The sequence below is a fragment of the Littorina saxatilis genome, linkage group LG2 (genome assembly GCF_037325665.1).
Source record: "Littorina saxatilis isolate snail1 linkage group LG2, US_GU_Lsax_2.0, whole genome shotgun sequence".
NCBI classification, from domain to species: Eukaryota; Metazoa; Mollusca; class Gastropoda; order Littorinimorpha; family Littorinidae; genus Littorina; species Littorina saxatilis.
In genome coordinates this window covers 41,674,715-41,694,130 of record NC_090246.1, presented here as the reverse complement: position 1 = coordinate 41,694,130, position 19,416 = coordinate 41,674,715, and the positions used below count along the sequence as shown (strand labels likewise).

The window sequence follows — 19,416 nt, the reverse complement described above, 5'->3', positions numbered from 1 at the left end:
TTACACGAATAAGCAGATGCACAATAGTATTAGACAGGTGCAGACTGTGTGTGTGCGAAAAAGAGAGAGAAAAAAAGAGAGAGAGAGAGAGAGAGAGAGAGAGAGAGAGAGAGAGAGAGAAGTAGAGAGAGAGAGATACTAGGAGAGAGCAGAGAGACGGAGACTGAGTGACAGAGATAGAGAGGGATGAGAGGGAGAGATCGAGGAAGAGAGAGAGAGAGAGAGGGAGAGAGCAACTAAGAACTGAGAATAGCAAAAACAGCGTTGGCATCAGCCGAGTTGAACGGGACACAATTACTGACAGCATCAACATGCACGGATTAGAAAAGAAAAAGGAAAACTGATGAGCACTTGTACTAAAAGAGCTAAACTGGCGACTGAATGCATAGAAACTAGGCGCGGACGTCAATGCATATGACAGACAAATGAATGTATCTGCTCCAGAGATGGCACGGAATGTTGTTTTTGGTTCTGAGCGGCATTTGGGGTACCGATTGAACATCATAAAATCATTGTGCAATGAAATGTTGTCATTGTCAGCCTCTTTGTTGCAATAAAATGATCATTTTCAAAGTATTTTTTATTAACATGTGACATCATTTTGAAAATGCTGTTTTCTCAGAATCATTTTTGAGCATCAGTGCCGTCATCTATATATATATACGACTAGTGTCTGTCTGTCTGTCTGTCTGTCTGTCTGTCTGTTCGCGATGCACGGCCAAAGTTCTCGGTGGATCTTTTTCAAATTTGGACACCGTATTCAGCTACACCCCGGACACAACCTCATCGATGAGATATTTCAACATGTGCTCTCAGCGCGCAGCGCTGTGCGCGCTGAACCGATTTTTGTTGTTATTGTTGTTGTTGTTGTCGGGATCCACTACCAGTAACTCTTCCTTATCTTCTCCAGTGTTTTCAGCCGCGATTATCTCCCTTCCTCCGTGTGGCGTCAATCCATATTCCCGTTACTACGTTACTATTTTTAGAAGGTCACTGCACGTTACTATTTTTAGAAGGTCTCCAGTGTTTTGCGCGTTTATCTCCTTTCCTTCGTTCGCCGGCGTACACCCGGCCAAACACTGTACATGAGGTCTTCCCATTGTAGTTTCTTTGACCCGGCAGAGCCGGGTCCCAGGCGCAGCCTGGTATTCCTTCTCTACTTCTTCCCGGCGAAGCCGGTACCCGGCGAAGCGGGTAATCATCTAGTTGGGAAATACTCATCTTCTAGACTAACTGTCTACTCTTCTTGCTCTTTTGTGTATTTTCACCAGAAATGGTGTCTTTGTGCAGTAAAAGAGAGACTTTTAAGAATTACCCAGGAATGATTTTAGAAATTTTGTCAAAGAACAAAAATGTACCTTTTTTGGAATATATTTGGTGCCTATGATATCTAAAATCTGTTTACCGAAATGTGAAGAAGTCGCTCTGTTGTTGCATATAGGGATTTTTTTTTAGAGGAAAATAAAAGTGCTCTCTTTATTTGTTTCTGGAAGATGAATCTGTCCCCATGTTTTATACACAATAAGTCGCAACCCCCAGCCCCCTCCCCCTCCGTCCATTTTGACCCATAATCCATTCAAATATCACTTGTCGTATGCATAAAGAGCGATTACTTCCCTTTGGTTATTTAAATCAAATTTAGCCTGCATGTCATTAACATCAATCAAGTTTGTATCCAAAACAGTCAGTATTGTTCCCCTATCCATCGTGACTAACAATGACGTTACACGGCATCAGGTGCATGTAGCACTGATCTAAAAATAAGGTGGGAAAGGGAGGCAATCGAAGTTGAGACAGCAAGCTCAGCTGCAGAAAAACCTTTCACTTCCGGGTTAGGTCAGGGCGGTGTTGATTGTAGAACGACAAAAAACAAACCGGACGACGTGTAGATATTTAGATGCCAGCAGTTCAGCTTTGGCGTGATTTCGTATTCTTCTTGATCAGGTATGAGGACATTACGTGTTTGGCATTGTATTGTTTGTTGTAGTACTCACTTGTAACAAGTTTTCTCTTGTAACTAGTGAACTTCCTGGTCGAAGTTTTAAAGAGTTCGATTTTTGGTGGTACAGCTCAAACGTGACAAGAACGTGAGACGTCTTCTGTCTAACCGACATGTCTAAGCCAAAGTGCAGTTTGTAATGTAATACATAACGTGAATTTCTACGCTATTTTCATTTGTTCATGCTTTAGCCTTTTAGTGAAGTCAGTTTGTGTGTGTCTGTGTGTGTGTACGTGAGTGAGAGAGAGAGAGAGAGAGAGGGGGGGGGGGGGGGGGGGGGGGGGGTGAGGGGGGAAAATCAGTATGTATATATATATATATACATGTTACCAGAGATGTCTATCTATCTCCGATTATACTCGTGAAAGTAAATTTACTTGCTGTTTGATTGTTTGTGATTGAAGTCCAAACAGTGCCCTGAGTTGTGAGCAACCATGAGTCATCCATACCAGAACACTGGTGACTTTGACACCATACCCATGCATCAGTGTAAGTTGTGATTACAAATATATTATGTGTAAAGGATTTCAACATTCGTTGTTTTCCAGAAGACATGCAATTGTAGATCGATGTGTATTCATTACCTTTACAGATCCTGTCCCTTAAAATCAAATCAAATAATCAATTTTGTCTGTAATTCAAGTATGTATAAATTTCAGAGCGGTCAACTTGATTGTATATAACCAGACTTTGTTTAGTGTACTGTTCAAAACATGCAAGACTTGACTTGAAGGTCACTGGACATTAATTTTACCACAACTTTCTTTTTCCAGCTTTTTTTTTATATAATAACTAAACTGTGGGCCCAGTGAGTAAGTCCTTTTTAATGTAGTGATTGTTCCAGTCAACCCAGCATTCCAAAGCGCATCTCTAGAAAGACAGTCAGCACTGCCGCCAGATGGAACACACTATGAGTTTGCTACCTACGGCTACCCAGAGACACGTGCACACCTGGAACCTCCAGGACCAGAACTGCACAGGGGAGGCTTTCGCTCGCTTCACCGCACACAGACAACAGACAACCGCTATGGTGACAACAGAGAGACTAAGGACGACATTGCTATGGAGAATTTGCTGAAACGATTGCCTAGTCGTCAGCTAGGTTAGTGAACACTTATGAGATATATACAGATATATATATATAAGGAAGGACCATAACTAAGTCTCTTGAAGTAAATATCCCCCCCCCCCCCCCCCCCCCCCCAATTAGGAGGCCGATGTCTTACCACTGCGCCCGTCTTAAACTTTTATTCAAATTCTAAATACATACTCTGAGATTTTGCGGTTATGTTTAAAGCCATATGTACTCGATGACTATACACGCTAATTGCTTTACCAACAGCTGGAGACATGCTAAATTAAGTTCCCTGCAAAATATTGTGGTCTAGGACCCCTTCAATGTTGAGATATGTTAATTTTCATTTTGATCTGGATCGTCCTATTTATAGATTTGCCAACAGAGGTAGCGTTGACGCAAGGGAAATAACTCCGCGTCTTTGTTTACATCCAAAGTTTTTGAGACTCTAAAACAAGCTGTAATGCATGTATATGGTCCGCGCATGGCGACATATCGTCATTACATGGTCTTATGGTGCGTTTGACATCGATTATGGGCAAACTACACTTTGTAAACACGGGAGCGCGTACATATGCCTTTAAGTGCTTTTTCAGGTTGATTGTTTGGTCAGTTACTTGTGTTTAAAGGTAAATGAGACTGGGGGGGGGGGGGGGGGGGATATGCTTCCCTCTGAATGTTTGTTTGTTTGTCCTTTTGTCTACGCTTAGATCTCTGGTGTTTATCATATTATGGCCCAATCCAGCTGAAATTTGGTGTGTAGCTTGGAGGTTTTGGACACATAGCGAAAAATTAGGTTTGTACCTTTAACAGAAGAAGGGATATGTTCAGTTCTATACTATGTATATTACCTGACCAAGGGTTAGCATAAGGGAAGTAATCTATAAGTGTCTTGTTGAGAATGGTTGCCTTTGGCTTCTAACCGATGATCTGAACCATGAACTGAGTTCGAGTTCTACTTTAATGGATGACAACTGAGTAATGCACAGAATATCTGAGCACAATCAGAAAGCTATTAGTATTACAATAATCATATTGTCCCCTGAATGTACTTTTCCTCCAAACGCATCGACTATAAACAGGCGGAGTCAGGAGTGTCTCTGACTTGCACCCTTCTTCACTCGTAAAAGGGGGGTTCCACTGTAGGAATATATTAAAAAGTCAGAGACATTTGCTTTATTTCCTTTTTCGTTTTGTTGCTTTCAAATGCGTCAGTTGAATGTTTTTGATGGGAACAAGACAGGGCCACTATTTTTATTTACTTTACTTCTCATAAAGAATTTAGGCACATATTTCCTTTCTTTCTGTAGAGTCGGCAGCAAACAATGCAGCTAAAACCCTGCATCGTCGACATAGCCGCAATAAGTCCAGGCATGGAGCTATCTATCATAGTACCTTGAGGGATGGTGACCTGGAAGACATGATTGGCAGCTCGTCTCTTCTGGACGCTGATGAGGAGGAGAGGGTGGAGGAGGCAATTCGGAGCACCCCCGCAACCATGGCCACCAGGAGATCCATGATGTAGGTTCCAGCATAGGAATTACATTAAAGTATGATTGACAGTATTTATTTTGCAGGGGTGATCATTCTTTGGTTTATTGCAGATTTCTGGTTTGTGAAAAAGGTTTTTAAATAAAAGATTTCCGCTTTGAGTCTGTGGATATGTTGTTATAACAGGAGACTAGATATGATAAGGTTTTATTCAGCCCCATGCATAAAACATGAGGAAACATTGATCCAAAGCAATCCAGCCTCTGTTGCTGCCAGGAGATTGTTGATGTAGGGGGATGTGTGGCCACATGACCAGATCAATAGATGTGATAGGAGACAGAGGGTAGTAGATGATAGGATGCACTGTGGTGAGAATCGTTGCTGGCTTCATATCACAGTGTTGGTGTTTTTTTCTTTTTTCCCTTTGAATAGTTTTCAAATTTGACTGTTATTTTGTATACCACCACCCTTTTATTTTTATTTTTTAATCTTCTGTGAAGGCTTAGAAATGGGAATTTCTTTTCACTTTTTTACATATTTGTAATTGATTGCACAAGGACTGATGTCATTGTTTTTGTGGTTTTTGCTACTCAAATCACAGTGACTCCTGCCATACAAATTCAGATTAAAATTCAATGTGAAGAATTATGACTTGTAAACAAGACTGTATGTGATGTTATTTTTGGCAGAAGACAACAACAACAAATGAAGTGAATATAGAAAACTAAAATGAAATAAAGAACAAAAGGTGGAGGTTCATATCAGCTGTGAACTTGTTGTGCACAGACATATGGTACTCATGGCAGGATAGTTATCATTTATGAGGCTGCATGCCACTGTTCATGTTGCATTTATGTGGGTAAAGCTGTTTTCGATTTGGTATCAAGTTTGATATGTTTTTTTGTGAAATATGTGGACTGCAGGCATGATTATCTTTGAAACCTCAGACCTTTATTATTCTCACCATCATTTGTTTTACAGGAGTGAAAAGATAGTCAAGGTTTACAGGTTCACTCAAAGTTTATCAGTAAAAAAACAGTGTTAATGTTTTGTTTGCTGCATCAATCTCAAAACTGACAGGCAGAACTACAAGTTCTATTTTAATGCACCATAATACCTTCACTTTGAAATAAGCACTTTGAAATAAGCACATTTAAATTGTTTTGCCTTATTGTGCACTTTCTATTACTGAAATACCATCTATACTGTTCAAAAAAAGAAACGCATAGTTGCTACTTGCCAAATTTGTTTTATTTTTCGAAAAAATTGACAGAAAATCCAATATTTAGATTATTTGTTTGAAATTTGGTATGGACACAGTTGAATGCACACACAGTTCATTTGCATCTTCAAATCAATCAGTCAATCAATACAATTGGGTGCCGAGGCTGTCAAGTCAGTAGGGGGTGTGACTGCCTTGAGCAGCAACAACTGCCCGGCACCTTCTGGGCATGGACTGGATCAGATGCCGGATATCTTGCTGTGGGATGGTGTCCCACTCCTCCTGAAGTGCCTGCAATAGATCGCGGTGATTTGCCGGCGCTTCTTCTCGCCTGCGCACACGTCTGTCCAATTCATCCCAGAGGTGTTCTATCGGGTTCATGTCTGGCGACATGGATGGCCAGGACAGCACCTAGACATGGTGGTCGGTGAGGAACTGGGTGGTGAGTCGTGCTGTGTGCGGGCGAGCGTTGTCCTGCTGGAATATGGCATCCTGGTCAGCCAGAAGAGGAAGGGCGTGTGGGCGCAGAATTTCCTCCACGTATCGCTGGGCAGTTATGCGCCCTTGGACGTGCACCAGGGTGCTCCTTCCAGCGGTATTGATCGCCCCCCACACCATGACGCCTCCACCACCATGAACGGGTGCCTCATCCACACAGTTGGGCGCGTAACGTTCGTTTACTCTCCGGTAGACCCTCCTCCGACCATCATTTCGCTGGAGCAGGAAGTAGGACTCGTCGCTGAACCACACGTGTCTCCAGTGATTCCGGACGGTCCAGCGAAGGTGCTGGTTGCCCCACTGCACTCGGTTCTGGCGATGGCGGCGGGTGAGGACAGCTCCTCTGTGAGGTCTGCGAGCTCTCAAACCAGCTTCATGCAGGCGGTTCCGCACGGTCTGGTCCGATAATCGGTGTGGCCCGGGGAGAGCCTGGACAGAAGATGAGGCCGACAGGAAACGATTCCGGAGGTGGCGGAGCCGTATGAAGCGGTCGTGAGCAGCAGTTGTCGCCCTTGGTCTTCCCGCTCGTGGCAAGTCAGCAACGGAGCCAGTGGCTTGAAACCTGACCCACAGTCTACTGATGGTGCTCTGGGACACGTGGAAGTGCCTGGCGATTGCATTTTGACTTTGGCCTGCTTGTAAACGACCCAATGCAATTTGGCGGTCTTCTCTGCTCAATCGGGCCATCTTTCGTCGCTGAATTGTCGTCTGATTTCTTTGTGGCGAGCAATCCGCTTTTATGGGTTTTGGAAGACATGGTGAGAGCTCAATATTCCCCGAGTTTCACGAGATTACACTGAAGCATGACGAGTGGTCATGCCAAATGAGCAATTTTGACATTGTAGCCACTGATAACGCATGCGTCACGTGCAGAGCTCACTTGTGGCAATGGACGAAAGGTCGACGACCAGATAAACATTTTCTGCAGTTTGGTGGATATCCTTGTAGCCATATAACTAAATTAACCAAATATTACAAGCTATGCCTTTCTTTTTTTGAACAGTATAGTTTGTTATGTCATTTTGCATGCCATTGTCCTGTTAGTTATAGTACACATCTGTTTAGGATACAGTAACATGGTACAGTGTACATGTATTATGGCCACACACTTCTTGCACTTTAAACTCTCTTCCATTTGAATCATGTTTGTTGACAACTTACATCATTTTCTTTGCCGGAAAGACAGTCACTCTAACTGCAGAAATGAAATTTACATTAACGCACATACCCACAATTACACACACATGTATGCGTGCATGCACGCAAACACTTGAACCTGTAACACACACACACACACACACACACACACACACACACACACACACAAGGACACACAAATAAAAGCTCATTCAGCTGTATGTTATTTTTAAGGTGTGTCATCAGCAGAAAATATGTAAATAAACAAGAGAAGCGGAGAAAATTTTAGATATGTGCAAGTGCTCTCAGGCCTGAATGCTCCTGAGTGTGCTTCTGTAATTCTAGGTTTAAGGTAATACTCATACTGTCACACAGTTTCAGAATGGGAGAGATTGTTGAAATCGAAATGAACTTGGATTTGAGCAGAAGCCACAAAATCTTGACTTAGCACATGTTTATAATTCACTTTGAGTGTGGTTCGAATTGTTTTCTTTGAGATTTTTATGGTGATATGTTTTGTTTCTTTGCAGACAAAAACTGAGCTCAAGGAAAAGAAAGTCACCCGGCTTTATGAAGAGGATGAATTACAGCATTGGCATGGTATGTGCACTTGAGATGATATTAGTCCAGTGATTGCACTAGGTGTTTGATAAACTGGTATTACATGTACTTAAAAAGAATAAATCCCACCAAAATTGGTCACTGGGACATCACAAGTGCAGGCAAAATATTGTGAAGACACCAGGGGAAAGCTTTAATATTATGAGCATATTTATATGGCGCAAATCCAAACATAGTTCTAAGAGCCTCACAAAAACATAACTAAATTATCCTGTACACTTCCCCCGAAATCGGCGTATGCTGCCTAAATGGCGGGGTAAAAACGGTCATACACGTAAAAATCCACTCGTGCTAAAAACATGAGTGAACGTGGGAGTCTAAGCCCATGAACGAAGAAAGAAAGATCCTGTACACAATTCCAAATCAAACATCATAATTTTATTTTCATTGAAAGGAGAGTTCTGCATTTTATTATGATATTTTGGGTCACATCTGGGGACAGTTTCTTACTCTTTATTTGTGATTTACTCTCCACATGGATTTTAGTTGCTCCTTGTCCCCCTTCTTTGCCAAATTACGTGTTGTGTAATGGGGAGGTGATGTCAATCTCTACCTTTCATTTTGTTATTTCTATTCACTGAACGTGCAGGGCTGGAAACACTTCAAGGACAACATGGCGGAACTGAAGTACACCATGCAGCTGTGGCACTCACACCTGAAGAAGATCGAGGGCCATTTTGGCACTAACGTTCTCTCCTACTTCGTCTTTCTCAAATGGCTGCTCTTGATCAACATTCCCACGCTGCTTCTGACGCTGGGTTTCATCGTGGCGCCGCAGATTATCTATCGCTGGCTGCAGCAAGACACTCTCGGCTACATTAGCAGTGAAAAGTTCAGTGGCATGGAGCTTCTCACTGGCGCAGTGAGTGTTTTGCTGCTCAGAGATCATTGCAGAGACTGGGGTTTTCAGTTTGTCAGGGGTAGACTTGGGGCAGGGTGGAAAACGACGTTCGAAGAGATGATGTTTGTGAGTGAAATAAAAACCGGAATTGTTCATTTTATTATCATTTAATAATATTTTGATCAGGGGCAAATTGCAGGAGTACTTGGTTATAATGAAAACGGTAAAGGGGGAATTCGTCTTCTTCTTCTTCTTCTTCTTCTTCTTCTTCTTCTTAAAGAGAAGAGGAGGGTAGTGGAGGAATATTATGATGATACTGAGGGCCTTTAACACTATTGGTTTGTGTTAAAAAAACAAAAACAATAAAATATGTGACGTTCCATCACAAAACCAGTCTTAAGTCGCAGCAGGCGAAAGCGAGCTAGCGTGAAGAAAAGGCACTGAGGGTCTATCTGGGTGAAATTCACTTTTTTGCAAAAACGTGTTCTGTAGACCCAATATTATCATGACAACCTAACAAATATGTCAAAATCAATCGCTTCTTCTTCTTCTTCTGCGTTCGTGGGCTGAAACTCCCACGTACACTTGTGTTTTGCACGAGTGGAATTTTACGTGTATGACCGTTTTTACCCCGCCATTTAGGCAGCCATACGCCGCTTTCGGAGGAAGCATGCTGGGTATTTTCGTGTTTCTATAACCCATCGAACTCTGACATGGATTACAGGATCTTTTTCGTGCGCACTTGGTCTTGTGCTTGCGTGTACACACGGGGGTGTTCGGACACCGAGGAGAGTCTGCACACAAAGTTGACTCTGAGAAATAAATCTCTCGCCGAACGTGGGGACGAACTCACGCTGACAGCGGCCAACTGGATACAAATCCAGCGCGCTACCGACTGAGCTACATCCCCGCCCAAAAATCAATCGCTAAATAGTTAAATTAATGGATTTAAATGCAATACATTCATCTAAAAAAGTCAAGCATGACACCAAAATGCCTCACTTTGACCGATAGTTTGCTTAGTGTATCCCCTACAGAACCCCACCATATTTGGTACTGTTGGAAAGCTCTTTGCATCAGCTTTCCCGCCGTGTAGTTTTCTGGTTAAAAATACCCGCCCACTTCCTCCAAATAAGGAAATCGTAACGTCAACAAACTTTAAGATTTAACCAATCAGCTTGTCTGTCTTTAAGAAAGGCCTAGCAACGGCTCCTTCATTGGTCAATTCAGCCCAGGGGAAGTAACACTGTATCACTTCCTATCGCTATACGAAAGCAAACCATGGCTAACGTACACCGATTGACAGCGCTTCTCAACTGCGTTTTGCTTGAAAATCACCATGAACTCCGAGATTTGTTGTCGGATTTCTTTGCCGAAGACGTTGCTGAATTCAGTGACTCCGATTCTGATGCGTCTGACGTCGAGATCTGTGACACCGATGCTAAAACTGCGGACGAAGAGGAGTCAGACCGTCCCCTCGTCAGTGTCGAAACCCCCGTTTCTAATGGCACTGCATCAACAGACAACTACAATAACAACACATGTAGTTGAGGCGAGTGGTGGAGGAGATGTGATGGAGGTGCATGCTGCAGTTTGCCCGAGAGAGCTCGCCTTCGTTGCTGCAAAGCAAACAGGTTGCAAACAGGTTGAAGTTCCCGATGCTTGCTTCCGGTGATCCTCGTCGTGGATGTATCACCCAGTTTGATCCGGAGGAGATTGTAGCTCTACAGCTCTCAATGTAAGACATGGATAAAGGTGAGGTTGGAAATCAAACACATGCATGGGAGAGAGAAAGCCTCTCTTTTTATTTTATTTGGGGGGAGGGGTTGGCAGTGAGAATGTGCCAGGCTTTGAGTCATGATTTCTGCATTGTACTGTTGAAAAATAAATGGTAACACTCAGAAGAATCCCGCAGTGGGGCACTGCGGTTATGAAATTAAAGGCCCCTCCTGTTTTTGGAACCGCAGGAGCTTTCTAGTTTGCTGTTAGGTAGATTTTTGGTTCCTCTTTCCTGTCATGCTCTCTTTTTCTTCATGAATTCTTTTCTTTTTTCTGCCTTCTTGCTCATTCACCTGTATTTTTTCCAAAAATCTCTTCTCTTGCCGCTTGTCTCGCGATTCATGTATAGTTTAATCTGTTAGTGTTCTGATGTAAGTCCAGCAGTAGATAGGTTAAGCCTATTTTAACATACTGGAAACTGGTAATCTTCCAGTAGGTATTAATTTAGTTTTACTAAAGCCTGCTGGGACACAAGTAATGGGTTAGTGCATTTGTAAACAGGAATCGCTTGACAAATGGCCCCCTTCATCCCCCCCTTCCTCGTCCTGATATGGCTCTGCGTAGTCGGCTGGACGTTAAGCAACAAATAAACAAACAAACAAACAAACTCAGAAGAAAAAGTACTTGTGTACAGCCTGTCACAGTGGAGGATTTCCTGTGTTTCGGATCTAAATTCTGGTCTGTACGTATTCCTATTTGATGTCAACAAAGTGACTGATACAAGTAAGTTTAAGTCCGGACTGTCAGTGTGAAGTTGGTTGCGGTAGGTGCATTTTCATTATGACTAATACAGTTCTAACACAATTTTTGTAGAATTTGTTGTTGATGTATTGTAGTTCTGCATGTCTTTGGCTTCTGCATGCATAATAAACAAAGTTCTAACACAATTTTGTGGTATGGTGTTTTGATTTTATTTTAGTTCTGTATGTCTTTAAATTTTACGGATAATTTTGTGTACTCTGTATTTAAACATTGAATAAAACCATCAAAATAGATGATTTTGTTCAAGTGTTTGTCAAACTATTGTTTAAATGGACAAAAAAAGTGGGTGAGATGCATGTACCCTCTTTTGATCCTGATAATAACAGTGGAAATGTTTGCTGATGTATTATGACATGTATTGGAGATTTGGACCGTTTTCCTCCAAGTGTATGATGTAAACAAAGCCTTCAAAATGGTGATAAGTGTTCTGTTAACCCTTAGTTTTGGAATTAAAGGATGCATTAAAGATCAAAGTACACTTGTGCAAACTATGGAAGCGTTATGTTAAGTTTCAACCCCTGTTGCTAAGGAAAATGTAAAGCTAATGCCTTTCAAAACTTTAAAGCCCGATTTCTAAAAATGGCTGCCGGTCAACTTCTTTCATCAAAATGGCTGTAATATTGTTATTTGTTGACCCAGAGCTTTACTTTTTTTTTAAACATCCAGAAAAGACTCATGATTTCAAAAATATAACCAACTAAAATCATCCAAATTGCGACTTAAGACTGATTTTGTGATGGAACGTCACATATGTACATTTCATTTACATGGCCGCCTGATAATAGACTTCTTTCTTGATTTAAAAAAAAATAGAACAGTAAATCTGTTAGGATGGAAGTGTTCAAATGATTGTTTCCAACAGGTGAACTGAGAATCATCATAATATTCAAGTGATTAATACAGACATGACACTTTCAGGGTTGGTTTGAACCCACAGAGTTGTACTACGGCTACTACACCAACAAGACAATTCAAGTCATTGGCAGCAAGAGCTACAAGATGCAGGTCGCCTACCTCTTCACCTGTGGTGGTTACTACCTGCTTACCATCATCATTCTTGGGCAAAGGTAATACCATTGCACATACTAATTACTTGTTGCCTACTCCCAAGGGGATATTGGCCTGATCATTCCCAGAGATTTTGCTAGATGTTGGTAATCTTGCCGCGCTCCGGTATCTGGATAGCTCAGGCCAGTTTAATTAATTGGTTTTAATTAGCTTATTCCACTACATGAGGAAACTATGTTCACTTTTAAAGCAGCTCCCCCTTGCACAAAATAAAAGAAAAAAAGTAAACCCAGCTGGGTTTGATTTAATAAAGGCTCTGTGCAAAATAGTCCTAATTCATCAGTCTTATTGTTGTCATTTCGTTTATGTGTTTTCAGCATCTTGAGCTCCTACAGAAAGTATTACATTGAAGCAGGAGGTTTCCAGAGCATGCAGATCGTGTTCAAAGTGCTATGCAGCTGGGACCATGGACTCACATCGGCAGAGGCCGTCAAGCTCAAACACAAGAGTGTGTACCTAGAATTCAAGGTGGGCTTAACACTCACTGGCTACAGAGAAGGTGACTGTGTCATCCAAATGGGAAGATTATGCATACCACTGGTTTTAATCACCCCTCCATATATAGGCAGCCATACTCTGTCTTCGAGATGTTTAGTATGAAGCATCGTAATGTATAACTATAACTTGAGGACAAACAAATAAATTCACTTTTTGAGGTGAGATCTGAAGAAAAGGAGATAACCCTGTTGAGAACACGATAATTTCTTCAGCGTTTGTTTCGTTTGTCCTGATGTCTTCTTCATGGAAAACAATTTCCCAACACTTGTGTAATTTTTGACCCTAACAGTTATCCACCATTTAGCATGGCACATCAGTTTTGTTGTTGACCGTGAGCATACCCGGGTTTAACACACATGGGTACAGAGAGGGTAACTCGGTCATCCAAATGGGAAGGTTACGTGTGTAACCATTTTCAATCAACCCACCATATAGGCAGCCGTATTCAATTTTTGGAAGAGTACGTAGAGATTACATGCTGAGTCTCATTGGATATTAAAAATAATAGTCAAAGTTAGCGGGTCATGTAAATTGCGAGCTCCTGCAATCTTTTCCATGATTGCGAACTGAGACCATTATTTTTAATATCCACTGAGACAAGGTGAGTAACCTATTTATTCTTCCTTTCTTCAGTTTTTAAAAGAAAAACTGTGTTTTTGTGCCACAGTTTGATTGAATCCTAATCACTCTGCCAGTCTACCTGCGCGGTGAGTGATTATAATGCGCAGTTTTATAGTTCCGTGAAAATCATTCAATTCTGCTTACAGTAACGCTTCTTAGTAGTTTCTTTGTACTGGAAACTTGCATTCTCCCAGTAAGGTAATATATTGTACTACGTTGCAAGCCCCTGGAGCAAATTTTTCATTAGTGCTTTTGTGAACAAGAAACAATTGACAAGTGGCTCTATCCCATCTCTCCCTCGCGATATAACCTTCGTGGTTGAAAACGACGTTAAACACCAAATAAATAAAGAAAGCTCTTTGGAGGTTTGATGACGTGTTCATTAATTTTATACCTCCTGAACATCTCCTGCTCTTAACTTGATGGGGCAATTTCCTTGCCCTCGTTAGTTTCTGCAGGACAGGTTCTCTCAGGGACATAAGTAAGTTCCCTCCGCCTTTAGGAGCAATCTGCATTTATGAGAATTGGGGTAAGAAAATGCAATTTAATGGAAAATTTCAATAGTAAATTTTCATTTGATTAATATACTTACCCAATTCTCATAGTTAATACCCTCCCATCCATCCCCGCTACTTAATTTCCTAAGGGTTTTTGAGAAATCTCGAATGATTATTCCGGATGCCGGCGCTCACGTGGTGCGCGGTGGGTTATGGGTAACCAGGTGGGACAGGGCATAGCAACGGCTATGGCGTCTGTTTTTAGCTTGGTTACCACCCTTGCAAGGGCAGGTAATTTGAGTACTTTTTCGACATCTGGCATGTGAGATTGAAGTCAATTCATTTATGAGAATTGGGTAAGTATATTAATCAAATGAAAATTTACTATTGAAATTTTCCAATACTGTATGAAGTTCAGTTTTCTGAGGCGAAACAGTGTATGAAACCCTTTATTATTTTTCAAATTGAAGTGGTGCGTGCATTTGCTTGCGTGTTATGTTTATGAGATGTGATATTGTTGATAACTGACCGACAGATTGCAGTGTTTATGCCGAGTGTAGAAATCTGAAAGGGGAACAATTTTAGTCTCTAAAGAATGAGAGTTGCTTGCCTTGAGACCTTCATACTTCTAAAAGTGGTGCCTACAAAGTGTAGCTTCTCAAACTATGAGCTATCGAGAATTCGGGCTCGTGCTGGGAAGGTATTTTTTGGTTGCTGGGTGATTATTGAAATAAAAAACTCCCCTTCCAGTTTACAGATGAAAAGAAGCACAGGGAGAAATACCGGCACGGTTGGCCTAGTGGTAAGGCGTCCGCCCCGTGATCGGGAGGTCGTGGGTTCGAACCCCGGCCGGGTCATACCTAAGACTTTAAAATTGGCAATCTAGTGGCTGCTCCGCCTGGCGTCTGGCATTATGGGGTTAGTGCTAGGACTGGTTGGTCCGGTGTCAGAATAATGTGACTGGGTGAGACATGAAGCCTGTGCTGCGACTTCTGTCTTGTGTGTGGCGCACGTTATATGTCAAAGCAGCACCGCCCTGATATGGCCCTTCGTGGTCGGCTGGGCGTTAAGTAAACAAACAAACAGCACCGCCCTGATATGGCCCTTCGTGGTTGGCTGGGCGTTAAGCAAACAAACAAACAAACAGGGAGAAATAAATCAGATAAATTTATTAATAATCTTTGAAATGCTTTCAGGAGTACCTTGCAGGCGCAAACAAGGACAAAATGCGAAAGACAATGATTGATCGTTGCAAGCTGTTCTGGCTGCGAGTGTTTACCAACGTGGTGGTGCTGGTTCTGATAGGCGCCTCTGGCTACCTGGTGTTCTATCTGTCTGGGACCCAGCTGAATCGCAACACATTATTCTCCAACCAAACAACCAGTGCCGCAGGGGTCTCCACAAATGAAACTGTGAGTGGAAGGCTTAGTGTGGAAATCGTGTAGAGAGTGCCTAGCTGTGTTGCTTTGAGGGAGAATACATGCAGGGATGTTGTTTGGCAAAATGCTGAAACTTAGGTCAAATTGGTGAAAACTTTGCTGTGATTTTGGCAGAATATTGCCAAACATTTTCATGATGCGAGAAGGTTGCAGACAATTTTTTGTCATTTCTTCAGCCAGGTAGCATTTTCTACCAGAGAATCATTTATAAGGAAAATGTTAAAAAAAATTAAAAAATGTAAGAGTATTTCACTTGGTCTGGTGCAATCCATTGTGTCAGTTTAAATCCCCAGATTTGTACGAGGTTCGTCCATTTCAGAAAAATCCCTGGTTGTTGCTGGTGCTACCACTGTGCATAGGACTGATCCACCGCATCATGCCCATCATGTTCGACTTCATCGAGGGCTATGAGCAGTATGAGATACCAAAGAGTGAGCTGTACATGCATCTCAGCAGGTAACATGGGACTTTTAACCTGTGGTTCTAACATAAACTGCACACGAAGTTATTGCACCCATTTTCGTACCCCAACTGAAACACTTATTCCTATGTCATTTCATTCAAACTTTATATGACATTAAAGGCCCTTCACTTGGCTATCTGGCACACATTTCGGATAAAAGATTTCTGTTATAGATGTCACATGAGCGCCGCCGAAGTAAGGGTACCCCCAAAATCGACCTCACAAAATTGTCAGGTACAGCAGTCCCTGCAATGTACGGCCCCCGCCGTGAGCGACCACCTGACATGTACGGACACATTTGCCCCCCCCCCCCCCCCCTTAAACGGCCACCTGCAAAACGTGGACGCGGACACTAATTTTCGGTCCCAACAGCAGGTCATACCTGCAATGTACGGACAGACCATCATCAAATTTTCACCACAACAAAATCGATAACAGAGCAGTCAGGCTCTTGGTACAAAGGTCACAGCCGCAAAGGCGTGATGACAGTCACTGATAACTTGAGTGCACGTGTACCCATCAGGAGGGGGGGTAGTTTTGGTCAGGAGTGGAGTACATGCACTTTCTTGCTTTCAAATGCGAAGATGCCAACATAAAACTGCACTATGCTCTTTATTCTTGTCTGTTAGTGTTCGGCGTAAACAACAGAAGCCACAGTCGATAAAGGCCTCAGAGAAAGAGAGTAAAAAAATCGTCCACAGTTCTCAGCATCGCGTGTTTGTGTGTAACCTCTTTCATTGACAAGATACTCTTGTGTCCCCTCAGCCTTGACCAGTGAGTCGTTTGCCTAATCTGTGAACCTTTCAGTTGTCTTGCTTTGTCAAAAGTTATTTGTGATGTCTCGCAGTGTGCCAGCATTCTCCCCCAGTGGTCCTGATTCAGTTGTTAAGCAGCCGCTGAGAAGAGAGGTTCCAGGTACAAGTGAAAACTTGGTTCCAACAGCCTTCTGATCAGGGATGCAAACAATCTGAAAAACAAAAGAACATAAAACATAAAACAACTATATATTCAAGCCTAAAAAAATATTAATAGAAACAAAACATTTTGTCTTTCTTTCTAATTAATTCACATACGACAGTGAAAAGATGTAATAATAATAATAATAATAAATGAGCATTTATATAGCGCAACATCATAACTTTACAATTATGCTCTTTGTGCTTGACACATTTAAAATTAAAACACAGTTATACAAGCATTTACATCTACATTCATAGTCAACAACGCTAAATTAAAAGCATACACCATCAAACATACATTACAAAAGATTCTTCCACTAACTAAGTAATAAAAACATGAATAAAATAGGTAGTGAAAAATCACTAAAACAACAAATACACTACATGTAGCAGTGTCTCCAGCTGTATGGTAGTATCCCAAAAAGAACAGGAGTTGATCCCTTATTTACCAATAGTAACAACAACAATTTAAATCATCTGCAGTCATGATTCATATTCAGCAAACTTCTTCTTCTACGTTCCCGGGTATTCAGCAAACAAAACTGGTACAGTACTCAGTAGCTATTGTGATATGACACGTTTCATTCCTGAAGTGCCACTCTGATCTACAGCAGTCCCTGCAATGTACGGCCCCCGGCGTGAGCGGACACCTGACATGTACAGACACATTTGCTCGGCACAGAGTGTTTTCCTTCTATATTTGCCCCCCCTTAAACGGACACCTGCAAAACGTGGACGCGGACACTCATTTTCGGTCCCAACAGCAGGTCATACCTCCAATGTACGGACAGACCATCGTCAAATTTTCACCACAACAAAATCGATAACAGAGCAGTCCGGCTCTTGGTACAAAGATCACAGCCGCAATGGTGTGATGACAGTCACTGATAACTTGAGTGCATGTGTACCCATCAGGATCGAGGGGGGGTAGTTTTGGTCAGGAGTGGAGTACATGCGAAGATGCCAACATGAAACTGCACTGTGGCTGTGCTCTTTATTCTTGTCTGTTGGACGTAAACAACAGAAACCACAGTCGATGAAGGTCCTGAGCGAAAGAGAATGAAAAACCGGCCACAGTTCTCAGCATCGTGTGTCGATCTGTGTGTAACCTCTTTCATTGACAAGATACTCTTGTTTCCCCTCAGCCTTGACCAGTGAGTCGGTTGCCTAATCTGTGAACCCTTCAGTTGTCTTGCTTTGTCAACAGTCAACTGGTTTTGCTCTGAGTGAACAGTGCAGCTGGCCTCTCTGGCCACAGCCCCAAACAGTACATGGCTGGAGGGAGTGAGAGAAAGGGAGGGGGGGGGGTGGAGGGGTAGCTGGCTAAACTCTGTGGGGTGTCCGGTGTCACTGCATGTCAGCAGGAAGAGCATTGGAGAGAAATAGAGAGGTGTACTCTTCCACACAATTTCCAAGCATCAGTTGTCACGGCTTGGGGTAGGCATTAGTGAGGGAGAGTGGGAGCTGTGTTATGTACAGTGTATTTCCGACTGAAGAGTGAAAAGTCACTGCCATGCCACATGATCGGCATGCAGTCAATAAAGCCAGACAAGAAGAAAATAAATTACATGATTATGACATGCAGCTCTATCTGCTGCTATTTATTCAAACTGGTTTTCAAGCTTATTCTTGCAAAGCATCTGCACACGCTCCTCTGTGCTGTGTTCGTGTGGCTGCTTTCGTATGTCAGTGCATGGTGAGTGTGTTCACTGCCTTGAGGATTTATTTTATCTCTTCCTTTCAACACTTTTCATACAAATCATTTTTACAGAACGTTTAAAGAAGTATTAGGAGTTTATTATTGTTTAGTAGCCACAAGAAGTGATTAGCATAGACTCAATCCTGTTGTTTGTGTGTCTCCGTCTGTGTGAGTGTATGGGGGAGGGGGTGGTGTGGTCACCCCTGCCGTGACCGGACACCTGCAATGTACGGACAGTTTTGCTATGGCCCAAGGGTGTCCGTTCATGAGAGGGACTGCTGTATTAGATTTGTTACCATCCAGAAGAAAATATCAAATTTACAGATTTATTGTAAATATCTCATCAATCTTATGTTTAATGAGATTCAGGATGCGTTTACTTAAGCTTACTTTAAAAAACAAAACACAGCTCGATCAGCGAAACCTCGGGATTGTCCGACAGTGGTATCGCCCAAATACCGGGGATGATGATCTCCACATCAAAATCGAATATGTTGCATCTAAGCCGATTTACAAACACAATTTAACCTTCGATAGCTTGAAACACTAGAACTTAGTTATAATTTGATTTTCATTTAAAACTAATGCATATTTCGACAGAGAAACAGTTCAGATCAAATACATACCCACTCGACGCCCCCACAGCAGTTAGTTGACTCGCCCGCCATTACACATTCTGCAGCTTAGAACACAGCAACTCAGTCTCCACTCGGCTTTGTCAGGAGTGCGATTCGACGCTCAAATTCT

The 19,416-nt window shown here is 42.2% G+C and overlaps 1 protein-coding gene across 3 annotated transcripts in view; it reads left to right on the top strand.

Annotated features, from left to right (window-relative positions):
- The first annotated feature begins 1,793 nt into the window (after nt 1-1,793).
- The window catches only part of LOC138959017 (transmembrane channel-like protein 5), a 54,686-nt gene continuing 37,063 nt past the window's right edge, over nt 1,794-19,416 (top strand). The window contains exons 1-10 of one of the 3 annotated variants that reach the window (XM_070330383.1): nt 1,794-1,944; nt 2,404-2,488; nt 2,844-3,101; nt 4,385-4,595; nt 7,953-8,022; nt 8,633-8,905; nt 12,344-12,492; nt 12,811-12,961; nt 15,306-15,521; nt 15,868-16,004. In XM_070330383.1, the coding sequence (XP_070186484.1) occupies nt 2,434-2,488; nt 2,844-3,101; nt 4,385-4,595; nt 7,953-8,022; nt 8,633-8,905; nt 12,344-12,492; nt 12,811-12,961; nt 15,306-15,521; nt 15,868-16,004 (1,520 nt within the window). In that variant the 5' untranslated portion in view covers nt 1,794-1,944; nt 2,404-2,433. Of the gene's footprint in view, nt 1,945-2,403; nt 2,489-2,831; nt 3,102-4,384; nt 4,596-7,952; nt 8,023-8,632; nt 8,906-12,343; nt 12,493-12,810; nt 12,962-15,305; nt 15,522-15,867; nt 16,005-19,416 lie in introns of all 3 variants that reach the window. The other 2 variants (XM_070330384.1, XM_070330382.1) reach the window with 2 other exon arrangements.